This window comes from Haplochromis burtoni, unplaced genomic scaffold (assembly GCF_018398535.1).
Source record: "Haplochromis burtoni strain Fernald_Lab_line unplaced genomic scaffold, NCSU_Asbu1 Contig_32, whole genome shotgun sequence".
Taxonomy (NCBI): Eukaryota; Metazoa; Chordata; class Actinopteri; order Cichliformes; family Cichlidae; genus Haplochromis; species Haplochromis burtoni.
The window spans coordinates 3,142,280-3,155,635 of NW_024582393.1; the positions used below are offsets into that span (position 1 = coordinate 3,142,280).

General features: G+C 40.3%; 1 protein-coding gene across 3 annotated transcripts; it reads left to right on the plus strand.

Annotated features, from left to right (window-relative positions):
* The first annotated feature begins 4,246 nt into the window (after window positions 1–4,246).
* On the plus strand, window positions 4,247–10,294 carry zbtb49 (zinc finger and BTB domain containing 49). Of its 3 annotated transcripts, none has more exons than XM_005918707.3 (8): window positions 4,247–4,426; window positions 4,760–4,960; window positions 5,050–6,158; window positions 6,260–6,306; window positions 6,375–6,466; window positions 6,849–6,931; window positions 7,102–7,263; window positions 8,230–10,294. In XM_005918707.3, the coding sequence occupies exons 2-8, from the start codon at window positions 4,809–4,811 to the stop codon at window positions 8,946–8,948; spliced, it is 2,364 nt and encodes a 787-aa protein (XP_005918769.1). In that variant the 5' UTR covers window positions 4,247–4,426; window positions 4,760–4,808; the 3' UTR covers window positions 8,949–10,294. The 3 variants fall into 3 exon arrangements, with proteins under 3 accessions (XP_005918769.1, XP_005918770.1, XP_042075364.1); XM_005918708.3 differs by having other exon boundaries at window positions 4,248–4,426; window positions 6,393–6,466; window positions 8,230–10,293; XM_042219430.1 differs by lacking the exon at window positions 4,247–4,426 and having other exon boundaries at window positions 4,433–4,960.
* Window positions 10,295–13,356: the final 3,062 nt, after the last annotated feature.

The window sequence follows — 13,356 nt, forward strand, 5'->3', positions numbered from 1 at the left end:
GAAAACAGGAAAGTCGTCTTTAATAACTTTAATAGCAGACTTGTACAAAGTGAGGCTTTGTGCTCACATTTGCTGCAAACACTCGTTTTAATTCTGTCACCCTGTTTTGATGAAGAATTCAGTTAAAATCAGGCAACAACAGGACTTTCTTTTATAATGTGTTCTTGTGAATTGATTGTGTATCGCATACATTTGATTTGGGTTGCAGTTCTTATTTCTGCAAGACAACAGTCATCTGCTGGCCAAAAAAGTTTTCCAAATACCTCCACGTGATCAAGCCTGGATTTAGAAAAGAACAGCAAAAAAAATCTGCACCTCCTGCTTCAGATGGAATTTTTGTTTGTTTGTTCAGAGGCTGCGGCGGGAGGCGAGACCTTGGCTCAGCCGGAGAGCCTGACCAGGAGGAGTCGAACATTACCCTGGCTCTTCCGGGGCACCCTGCAGGCTCGGCTGCTGCCATTGTCGAGGGAGTGCAGCCGCTGCTGGGATGATGTGAACGCCAAACTGGAGTCCATCACAGGTCGACTGCATGTGAGTCAAACCTTCTGAGGAGTGTTTCACTTTTCTCTCTTCTTTTCATTGACTCTTTTCTCTCTCTCTCAACTCCTTGTCTCAAAGTGGGAGGGATTTGAAGCACAAAGAGAGGAGCTTGTCCTTTGGTTGGCTGATATGCATGACCACCTGAGTGAGGTTGACCAGCTGACAGGAAACACCTGTGAAAAACTGAGACAACTGCAGGTGTGGGGGTTGTTTTGATATGACATATGTTTGATATGATACATACGTCAGAGATATCCTAAACTGGACTAACAAAGGATCATGAGTCCAACATGAAACTTACCTTACATAAGGTGAGGCTGAAGTTCATTGATAATTTTAATCAAAAACTTGTTGTTGAAATATTTTTACTGAACATGCAAACATCTGCTGATGAAAATGTGTTGATTTATTCGTCTGTTATGAAGCTATTGCTATTTCTAAAGTGTTTTTATCACTTTCTGATGTTTTATTAATTAAAAATTACATGTATTAATTGTTGTGTTATCTTAGTATAGTTTTTATATGTATTTATTTATAGTCTAGTAAACATATATTTAATTATTACTGTTTAAATGACTAATATGTGACATGTATTAGTAGTGATGTTGTGCTGCGGTTTAAAATGCCTTTTTTGGTATACTATGAAATGGCAATAAACCATTAATATATGTCTATGTGCTCATATTTATTTTACCCTACTCAAATTTAATTTATCATACATTCTATTTTGAAAGATTTAAAATGGTTCATTAAAGAATTACTCAAAAACGGTTCCTTAAAATGTTTTTAAAAGAACCGTTTTAAAAAAAAGGTTCTTTGAAAAACCTTTAAAGGTGCCCCAAAGAACCATTTCTTGATGGTTCTTTGGGGCAACTTTAAAGGTTCATCAGTGAACCACTGAAAGAAATGGTTGAACAGAGAAAAATGAGAATATGAAAGTAATTTACTTCATGAAATAACTCAGTGCTGTAGTAAAGAAAAACTAAACATAAGATAGAAAAATAAATTGATGGAGTTACAAACTAAATCAGGTGATCTTTACCTTGAGAAAGCCCAGGGTGCCATTATAAGATCGAGAGCAAAATGGATTGAGGCAGGTGAAAAAAAAACTCATCATATTTTAGTACCGGTAAGCTGGAAAAATGTAGACAGCAGAGAAATTTAATCACAAGCTTGTTGATAAATTGGACTGAATGTTAAGATTTCAGAGGGAATGAAAGGGAAGTCTTCACTTTCTATTCCGAGCTGTACTCCTCAGAATATTCAGCAGCTGATGCTGATAGTTTCTTTAATAAGATTCATAAGCTTATCCCATGTATTGACAAACCTTTTAAAGATCTGTGTGATTCAGAGCTTAAAATTGAGGAACTGGATTTAGTGGTCATGAAAATAGCATTAAAAAAAGTCCCCAGGGACAGATGGACTCACTGCCAATTTTTATCAATTCTTCTGGAAGGACCTAAGAACCCTATTATTTGATGCATTAAAAGAATCTATAGAGAAGAAAGAACTGATGCCAAGCATGAAACAAGGGTTGATTACCCTGGTCCCTAAATCGGGTAAGGACAAAAGAATTTTAATAATGGATTGGATTTATATAGCGCTTTTCAAGGCACCCAAAGCGCTTTACAATACCACTATTCATTCACTCTCACAATCATACACTGGTGGAGGCAAGCTACAGTTGTAGCCACAGCTGCCCTGGGCAGACTGACAGAAGCAAGGCTGCCATATCGCGCCATCGGCCCCTCTGGCCAACACCAGTAGGCAAGTAGGGTAAAGTGTCTTGCCCAGGGACACAACGACCAGGACAGAGAGCCCAGGGATCGAACCGGCGACCTTCCGGTTACAGATGCGATTCCCAACCCCCTGAGCCACGGTTTTAGACAATTTAAGACCCATCACCTTACTAAACACTGACTATAAGATCCTATCTGGAGCTGTATCTGAGAGGCTAAAGAAAGGCATCTCAAACATTATCAGTGAAACACAATTAGGTCTTTTGAAAGGAAGACTAATTCATAACAATATTAGCCTGGTTTTGGACCTCCTTGAGTAAAGTGAAAAAATTCAAGAGAGGGGATACATCCTGTTCTTGGATTTTTATAAAGTATTTGACTCAGTTGAACATATGTTCATATTAAAAAAGCAGTCTTTTTGGTTTTGGAGAGGAATTTATGAATGTTATAGAGATGTTATATAATGACAACAACAACAACTCTGTTTTGCTAGAACATGGTACGTGTTCAATGTTTGAGGTCAATAGAGGAATAAGGCAGGGATGTAGCAGCTCACCACTTCTGTTCATCATGGTTGCTGAACTGTTGTCTATTCTGATTAAAACAGTCACATTGACGGTTAACTGTGATGGGTGAACAGATAATAATCAGTCAGGTGGCAGATGATACCAACCTGTTTTTAAAAAATGAGGACTAGATTCCTTTAGCCTTACAGCTTCTCCAAAGCTTCTGGCCTACAGATGAATATTTATAAATGTGAGATACTGGCTCTGCATGAGTGTCCCCTGCAGTCAACAAGTAATATACAGATCAAAAAAGAGGTGAAGTATCTGGGCATCGTAATTTCCAAGGATACGTTATTAACAGAAAATAAGAATATCTGTACCAATATAGAAAAACGTAAGTCAATTTTAAACAGGTGGTTGCAGAGGGACATAACTTTGTTTGGGAGGATTCTGCTAACCAAAATGGACAGTCTACCCAGCCTAATCTATCCAGCCTTTTCTCTGTCCACATCTCCAAAACGAATTAAATCTATAAATCTTAATTTTAGGTTCATATGGAGGAACAAATGTCATTATATAAAGAAAAATGATATGATTAAAAACTATGAAAAGGGTGGGGCTAATGCCATTGACTTTGATGTTATGAATGGTGTACTAAAATTGAAATGGTTAAGATCTTTCATTGGGAACAAAAATTCCTTTTGGAACATTATACCCAATATGATTTTTGGCGAAATGGGTGGAACAGACTTTTTGTTACTTTGTTTGCAGTTCGTTACCTGTTAAACTCTCAGCTTTCCTTCAGCAGGTCCTTCTTTATTGGAAATTAATTTATAAACATAACTTTACTCACAATACCCCTATATGGAACAACAGGTCTGTCTGTGTAGGAAATCTGTGTACATGGATGAATGGAGGGATTCAAATTATCCCATTTACCTTAAATATGATATTGTTTGGAATGTTTCTGAAGGAAAAGAAAGTCAATTGTGGTGTTAATGTTCTATAAATCTTGTGTAAGCAATATATACATAAATGTCATTTTTTAAGACCAAACCAACCTTACTTCACTGGAAAAACGACCTGAACCTGTTATCTAAATCTTTGACTTTCGTTAAAAAGAAAAAGGCTGCATTTTTTGTTTCCCTTTTGGAAGATTTTGATTTAGTGAATTAATATTCTGTTAACTTTTATGACCCCGTCTTTATGTCTTCTTTTTCTTCTTACAAAGGTTGAAAATTGTATTTTCTGAATGTATAATATATGGTGCGTTTTGTTTGTATGTTGATTTTGCTAATAAAAAACAACAACAAAAAAAACAACAAAAAACCACCGGACCGTTTGGTCGCTACATTATTAGTCTTCCCTGTGCAAATGCAACCAAAGAAAAGTTCCGAGCAGGCTGGAAACGAGCCTCATGTAAGCTTTTTTTACAAGTATGAACCACGTGGTTACTTTTAGCATGTCCTCTCCTTACAGTGACTTTACCCGTTCCATTATTTAACACGGTATATCTGTATATGGTTAGCGGTATTTATTAGCGTTTAGCAACTCGAAATGCAAGCTACACCAGGAAGTGACGTATTATCATGCCTGTCGAAAAGTGACCTATCATCCAAATAAAAGTTGGGATCCTTTAATGTAAGTTTGACCCCCATCTTTATGGGCTAAGATAATATATAAGTCACAGTACCGAGGAGCAGTTCTCGGTTGCAAATGTAATGCATTCGGGATTTTGTGCTCAATCGATTTACGCCGCTTAATAACATGGGTGGCTAGCGTAGCTTTGTAAAGCTTAGCAGTTTGTGTCCAATTTTTGCATGGGTGGTCTTGCTGCAGAGACACACTGGATTCTGCGCGGCTGTTGAATCCCATATGTTCGAAACTGCTCTTAGCGCTTCCTGGCTCGCTGGCAGGAGAAATGACATCTCTGGTTAATCACTCGTTGTTGTTTTTAAACTTGTGTCACCTTAGCTCGCTTTTTGATGAAGACTTGAGTGAGTGGTGGAGCCGCTGAGTAACCATGGACAGTTTGTCCAGCCACAGCTCCTACCTCCTCCAGCAGCTTCAGGAGCAGAGGATTCAGGGTCTGCTCTGTGACTGCATGCTGGTGGTCAAAGGGGTTTGCTTCAAAGCCCACAAAAACGTCCTGGCCGCCTTCAGCTCCTATTTCAGGTGCCATTATCTCGTTTGTAATAAACGTTAATCATACCGAGTTGCTTCAAGGTTTCCAGATGCATTAAGTATTACTCTGATCTTTTCAGGTCCTTGTTCCAAAATTCCCCCAGTCAGAAGAATGACGTGTTCAACCTAGTTATCCAGGATGTCAGTGGCATTGGCCAGATATTGGACTACATGTATACCTCCCATCTTGATATTAACCAAGATAATGTGCAAGCACTCCTAGATATCGCACAGTGTTTGCAGGTTCTGAATGTGCAGAGCATGTGCAATGCTTTCCTCAAGCCCTGTCCTCCACCAGTGGAAATGCCTTCATTTTCGCTCTCAGGCATGTTGGGTTCAGAGCATGACTGCCTGCTTGGAAGCAATCTTCCTAACGATGTTGACCTGCCCTGTCCCTCTGAATCCCAGAGGCCTGGCTTCAGCAGTGACATGGACCACACCAGGAGGATGCCAATTTCTGTGCCTAACAGCAGCTCACACTGTGAAATGGGTAGCAGCTCTCAGGCACCAGTAGAAAAGCAGCTAGTTCATGGGTACAAGCTCCGCAACTTCTACAGTAAGCAGTACTTTAAACAAAGTGCAATACAGAGCAATAGTGCAAATTCAAGCCAGGGCCCTTCAGTGGTGGAAGAGCAGCAGTGTCAACTTGCGATAAACCAGGCAGGCAACAGCACCCCCGTGAACTCAGGAAACACAGTTCAGCCTAATCAGTCTTCCATATCAGTGAGTGTGGACAGGAACCCTGACTCTTCTCTCACACCCTCAGATAATCTAAACACTCCTAACCCAGACTCCTCAATGAACAAGCCAATGCGCCCAAAGAAGGCCGTCTACCTGAAGAAATATAACTATCTTCGGTCTCAGAAGGCTTTGGAGGAGATGTGCACTGAATCAGTCATTGAACCTGTCCTTAGCTGTTCAAAGGAGAGCCTTCAAGGAGAGACAGTGGTCCAGGTTCAAGCACCAGAAGCTCCTGTAGAAGATAGCACTGCAGCCAGAGATGAGGTTGCAGACACAGCTGCAGATGCACAGCTTCCCAGTCCTCCACCTGTGAATGAAGAGGAGCAAAATCTAAAGCCTGTGCCGGAGACAGCTCAGCAATCGGGACACAAGCAGTACTGCTGTGAGGTGTGTGGGAAGATCTTCAAACACCCGAGCAACCTGGAGCTGCACAAGCGCTCGCATACCGGTATTTCCTGATTTTAACGGCTCTAGAATCACACATTTAAGGTTGAATTATAGGAATGAATTATAATGCTCTTATGCATAAACTGATCTGTTCTGTTATAGGCGAGAAGCCCTTTCAGTGCAACGTTTGTGGAAGAAACTTCTCACAGGTATTTTCTTTTGTGCTCTTCTAATGTAATAGTTATTCTTAGATGTTCATATTAAACTCAGATGTCAGACGGATTCTGTCTTACAGGCTGGAAATTTACAGACACATTTGCGGCGTCATTCTGGGGAAAAACCATACATCTGTGAGCTGTGCGGGAAAAGGTAAAGTGAATTGGATTGATTTTCATTTGTCTTCTTTTGCCATCTCCCTGTCTCTACTTTAAGCATTTTCTTGGTTTAACTGAGTTTGCCTTTACTAAGACAAAAAGTGCTTCCAAAGTTTTCCCAGGCTTGTTAATATTATTCTATCACTTGTTCAACTTCACACATAAATAATTGTAGTTGCATAATAACACACTAATGAGGAACTGCTGTGAGTAATTAACAAAGTGAAAGAAAATATAATTTTCTTGCCTAGCACATAATATACTATAATATCCAACAAATATATGATATGATATTTTCCACTTACCATATAGAGATATAGAGATATCAGAACTGATGATTTCTTTACTGTCCTTTATTATTCATCTGTGTTTTCCAGCTTTACTGCATCAGGGGATGTCCAACGTCACAAAGTGGTGCACACAGGAGAGAAGCCACATCTGTGTGACATATGTGGCCGAGGTTTGTGGCAACTCTCAGCACGAGCAATAATCTCAGTCAGTCATTTGATAATACAACAATCTGAGAATTTGTAATGTCTTGCTGCTAAAGTGAGCTCCTGCTGATGTTTAATAGTAACTTGAACTGCTTTTATTGAGAAATGCATTTCTTGTTCCTTGTTAATTGTTCAGGATTTAACAACTTGAGCAATCTAAAGGAGCACAAAAGGACTCACGCGACAGACAAGACGTTCACCTGTGACCAGTGTGGAAAGTCCTTCAACACGCACAGAAAGCTTCTGAAGCACAAGGCCCGGCATGCTGGGGAAAAACCTCATAGCTGCGCCACCTGTGGTAAGTTATAATGTCACAATCTATTTAAAAAATATATTTTTAAGAGTCTACAACAGGCCCAGTTATTTAACATAACTTTCAGCAGTATTTTAGTAATGGAAAATCAAATCAATTCTCAAGTCGGAATAAAAAAAAGTCTGGACTAGAAACTTCCTAGCAGCCAAACTGTTGGGTGGAGCTCGACACTGGTTGGTTAAATAGTTAATGTGAATGTGAGATCAGAGGTCTAATTTGACACCATATTTGGATGCAAACTTTAATGTGATATTTAGAATCCCCATTTACCCGTATGATTTCCTAAATATCATCAATACAAACAATGGCTATAAGAAACATAGTTTTAAGTAGCCTTATTATTATCACTTTGACCTTTGACATAGATTAATCTTTTGACCTTAAAGGAGAGGTCAGAGGTCAGCTATGATATGATATTTTCAATACTGTTATTGTTCATCTATATGCTGACTATACCCACCAAACTAGTTATAAGTCTTTTTATACATTTTCAACCAACAAATCATTCAGTTGACCTTAAAGACCTTTGTGGAAGTAAGCATAATTTTAATGCATAACATAACGTAGGTTCCTTGATGGATGTAATTACCATTAACAATGTACAGTTTTGCCACAAAGGTAGACCCAACACCAAAACAGCAGCTGTCTCTGTTTCCTTCACAGATATTGTTTCAGTCTTATAGAGCCACGTTTTACAACAATTTGTACTGACACACTCGGAATCGACACTACAACCAAGGTTGTTGCAATATTATTACATTAGCTAACAAGTCCAGCTGGTCTTGGAATGCAATGGAAAGCCAAAAGCGTAAATGGCATTTACCTGCATATTCTTTAAGGCTCTTAAAGCTTGTTTATCTATAACAGCATTTTTTTCCCCCATGCTGTCATTGTTTAAACATGATGTGCACACGGTGTTATTCATTTGAGATTTCTTATGAATTAATACAGGGAAGTGTTTCATTGGCTCAGGAGACCTACAGCGTCACATACGGTCACACACTGGTGAGAAACCTTACATCTGTAATACCTGTGGAAAGAGCTTCACCCGGTCTGCCATGTTGAGAAGACATAGCAACATGCACTGCAAGGGGCCTCCAGTTGAGAGTCAGGTCACTGTCAACTCTGAGCAGACACATAGCGCAGATGGCGGCACGTCATTACCCAAAGCTGTCAGCCACAGTAAACCTGCTGCTGCCAGTGAGCAGCATTTCTCTGCTATGATGCCCCACACAGAGTTAGAGAAATCCTCAGCGCCGGCTCCTTCGCCATCACAAGCAACACCACATATAGAGACTTCACCTCCCAGCATTCAACTGAGCCCAGGATCTACCCCGCTTCCAGAGCTGCGCTCCCTGGTTCCCCATCACCTCCTTTCATCCGGCCACCAGGAAAGAACTGCAACCCTATCTGCCACAGATCGTACGAAGCTGGCCAAACCCCACGTATTGCAGGAAGCGTCATATGGTCCGTATGTCGAGAACGGGAACATGCCAATGGATAGAGGCCCAGCGGGGAGGCCCTACCTGCCTCCTACAGACAATTACTGCAGTTCCCTCACAGGGACAAGCAGGCCCTATAGGTCCAGTGAAGGCCAGTTTATCTCTAGTGTAACTCTGTGGGGCCTAGCAATGAAAACGCTCCAGAATGATAACGACATGGAGCAGTGAGCATGTCATGTCACACAGCATTGCCGGATCAGCTACCCAGTGAACTTAAGTGACTTTTACTCAACTGAATCATATTTCTACCACCTGGATCATGAGGGACATCAAATCAGAAAGGACGGGGCCTTCTCTCTCGCTAGTCTGCTAAGTAGAGTAGACCGGAGAGCAGCTAGAACAGCAGCTTGCTTGAGACAAATGATAAGCTGAGGGGCTGTACAAGACCCAGTATAAGATATTATTCTGAACTCTAAATCATGCAAAACTGAGGTCTGCAAGGCACTGACGTCGCAGTGCAGCGGGAATTTTCAGGGCTCTGTGATTCAGTGGGATTTATCGTTTGAAACTATTGTTCCAAATCTAAACATCCCAGGATGCATCATACATCAGCTACATTCTTTCATTTGGTTTGTACTGCGCTGCACTTTAAGATGTAAAGAAATGAGCTTGTTACTGATTAAATATTTGTGCAAGATCTCTCTGTGATATATTTATGTAAGAATTAAAGACCTACCCTTTCTGTATTGTAATGTCTCAGTTTTATTTAAAAGGAAGACATTAACTTACACAGCATTTTAGTTTTTCCAGTGTTCACTGTGTAGCAGGCGAGTAGCTATATGGGGAAGATATATTAAATTTAAAGTTTAGGGTCAGCTAAGCAAATACTTTTTTTTTTCTTCTTCTTGTTTGTATAAAATGAAATATTAAATTTATCAAAAACACCACGTGGAATAGCCTCCATCCCACAATTCTAAGAACAATAAGATCCATTCACATGAATAAGCAAATTTTAAGCTGTGCTAATATTACTGGAAAACTGAATTTCTAGTGCTGTCAGCATTAGGTTACTCAGTGTGCCACTGGAACACACAATTCAGTTATCATTCACTCATGAATGTTTGCTTTATGATGTAAACTAAACACCAATTAGCAGATCCTCACTGTGATGGAATAACACTTCAGCTGCTCAAGCTTCGACTTCAAATGATAAATGTTTGTAACGGCAATGACAAAAGTCATCCTGGTCATCCGTCTGTTTCATAGTCATCTGTCCCTATAAATAACCCATTATATATGTGTATATAATTGTTTTTAGATTATAATGTCAACTGTAAAATTTGTGTATAACTAAGCTCTGCCCAAGTAGAAATGTATAAAGGTGCTTCATCCACAGCAGCAGCTTTACTATGCAGCAAAAGCCTGCAGTTGCAAGGTGCAATGCTTAAAGAGGACAACAGAGGGAGCTGTAAGATATATAACACCGGTGTTCTGAGAAACCATCCTACTCTGACAAATCGTCCTACCTGTTTTATAATTTTACGGTGACTTGTGACTAAACCTAACCCTACCCCTAACCATAACCATAACTATGGGCTCAAATTGTGGTCATAAATATTTTGTACTTCTAAATCAGGATTTGTATGTGTAAAAGTAATTTGTGTGTGTGTAAAAAAGATTTGTGTGTGGACTTAGCCAAAATATACGTGTGAAACTCTGCACTCAAGTTTCAAGTTACAAGTACGAATTTTGATCCCGTTTTTCTTCCTTTCATCTGATTGGCCAATGTCATGTCAATCACAAATTTAACTATCCAATCAGAGAACAGATGAGTTTGGCTGTCGGAGGGGCAGTTGAAAACATTGGGTAGGATGTTTTTTGAGGTAGGATGGATTCCCAGAACACCGGCCCACTCTGCTCTCACGCACTGAGGTATGGGGTATGCTTAAAGGGATTGATTTGGTGTTATGGATCCTGTCGGTGAATGTTGAAGACGAGGCATTCAAAAAGTGATATTTCCACTCACCACACACCCAGTGAACACCAAGCATCAGTAAACATTGTGCAGACGCACTGCAGCATGTCGGGTAAAAAGTGCACTGAGCTTTCTTTACGAGATAGGCAGCTGATAATTGGCCGTCATTGCCACAGTATACAGCCGCCGTTACTCCATGCCTGCTAGATAGGTTGCCTAGCAACACATAGGATCAATCTGTTATCATGTTGTTCATTTGTTGCCTTTACTCCAACTACGATGGGAAAGGGGGCAGGCACTCTGGGTAGAGAGGTGTGCACCTCTTACATCCTGAGTGTGGTGTCATGCCACAAAAATTAACACCTCACAGTATCCTTGTATCTCTCATGTAGCTGTGATATTAATAATTAAGCTTAGGATAGTGGTGTTTTTTAAATAACTCACTTTGCTTTGCTGAAAGCGGTTACATTTCACTACACAGAGAAGTTATTTAAACCCTGGTCAGCTTGAGTGCATTCTCACTTTACAGCAGATACCAAAGTGTGAGAGCGTGAAGAAATCCCGTCTGTCCTTCGCAACAGCAGACTGACCCTTTTTCCTAGTCTATCAAAGTCTCCCAAACCTCCCAGTTGTTATTAGCGGGGAAATGGAAATTATATTTATACAGAAATGTTTTATGTTTATAAGCAGAACGGTAAACAATCAGAAAATCTTTACAATGATGATGACTGAGCTCATATAATGATCATATCCAACAAGTGCAATTTATTGTCGCTCATGTGTCCTCTGCCTTCAGCAGAAAATTCAACAAAAATGGCACAAAAATATAAAACACGGATTACGTTTTGGATGTTTCTTTTTGCCTGGATGTTTACACAAGGGAAACACTTATGTGCACCTAAACCACCGTTCCCATAGAAACCTCGCTTTTCATATATTCATTATATGGCAATAACTACACCAGTTTGACTCTCTGCCAGCTAAACGAGTGACTTTGAGGGTGAATCCTCTCTGCTCATGACCCCCATTTCTCACTCTGTGTCGCTGCTTCCCTCTCCCCTCGTGCTAAAGTTAATCCTGATTATGTACGCCATCTAACTGGTGCAAAATGAGACCCAGCCTAATGCCATTTTACACAGAAACGCTTCCAAAGCCTGTCTTTTGTTCCAGCATCTAATCACGTTTCACTGCTTTGTGTTGTCACAGGCATATGAGGATAGGTTTAATTAACAAGTGAGTGTGAAATATATAAATCCAACCAAATTTGGCTGACTGGGACATTTCACCGCAGAAACTGAGCAGTCAGCTTTAACCTCAGGCGAACAACTCAGTTTTTTTCTTTTCTTTATTTTGCTGTTTTTTGTCTGTATTTGTAGTGACTGTTATCCCCAAATTTTTAGCATTGTTATTGGATTTTTGTTTGTTTAAATAAAATAAAATAAAAAACCATATATCTCTTCATACTCTTCAGATGAAAATCAACAAATTTCCTCTATTGCCTTTCAAAAGTCATGGATGTTTTCACCTGCTGTGCACCACAGCTTTATTATCGCGCTTATGTCTGCATCAGCACCAGAGATGTGAACGTGTTCTGGCAGCGGTTTCAGCCAAGTAGTAATTGCTGTGGAGCTGCGGCTTGTTGCTGTGTTGGATGAGATGGATAAGTGGCTGACCTAGTCTCTGCGCTATAATTCCTCTGTGTGTCACAATATGAAAGAGGCTTAAGCAGAGGAGAAGAATGGTGATTGTTCCTACTGTTGCTTTGCTGCTTCTCTCTGCTGTTTCGCACTGCTTTTCTCTTCTCCTCAGACAGCAGCTACCTGCTTAGCTCCATCCGTTTCACTCCAATCCGGCCAATACATAACTTATCATAGCACAGACCGATGCGCACAGTGCTACCAGATTAATGTGAAGTTGTCAGGGTCACCTGTTAAGTGGTGCTGTAACCATCAAATGTGTACAGAAATGTGCAGTCTGTGGTTTTAACACACTCACTTGTTCAAGGAGGTTTGTAGTTAAATGCACACTGTGGATATGCCATTTCACATTTATGCTGTCATACCCCCAATTCTTTCTCTACAATCATTATCTTCCTCCATGTCCTGCTTTCTCTGGCACACACACCCACACACACTAAATACACACACGCTGGCCTTTAGCTACTGTACCCAGGTGTGTTTTCTCTCTGGGTCTGCACAATAAACTTCCAGTTTCCTAAGATGCGTTTAGACACCTGTCAGTGTGTGTGACAGGTTATTCTTTGTTTTCCCCCCTCAGGCAATGAAATGAGGTTGTTTCAGCACACATACAGTAAAGCTCACAATGGGAAGGAATGAAGAGCTGATTTTATAGCCAACCATGTGGCTTGTTGTCCACGCTAATGCTACCAGTTCTAATTTGTAACTCTATTCCAAATATTACAGTGACATGCTGTGAGAAAATTGAGAGATGATTGGCTACATCTGGGATCCCCTCGGGTACTGTGTGTCTATTTGTAGGTTGTTGTGTCCCTGCATGTTTAAAGACAGCAGCAGTTCTTCAACATGGGTGTGCTGTCAGTAACTAGAGCTTCAAGAAGACTGAACCGTTCCAGGCAGGTCAAAATGTCTGCTCCAGTTGACGAGAATAGAGAAGTTGTTTCACATGAAAAAAAAAAAACCC

Bases quoted from the DNA above. Each gene is read 5' to 3' on its own strand.
- zbtb49 (XM_005918707.3), top strand. From the start codon at position 4,809: ATGGACAGTTTGTCCAGCCACAGCTCCTACCTCCTCCAGCAGCTTCAG. The intron at 6,467-6,848 runs GTAAAGTGAATT...TGTGTTTTCCAG, and splicing joins TGTGAGCTGTGCGGGAAAAG to CTTTACTGCATCAGGGGATG. The intron at 7,264-8,229 runs GTAAGTTATAAT...GAATTAATACAG, and splicing joins TCATAGCTGCGCCACCTGTG to GGAAGTGTTTCATTGGCTCA.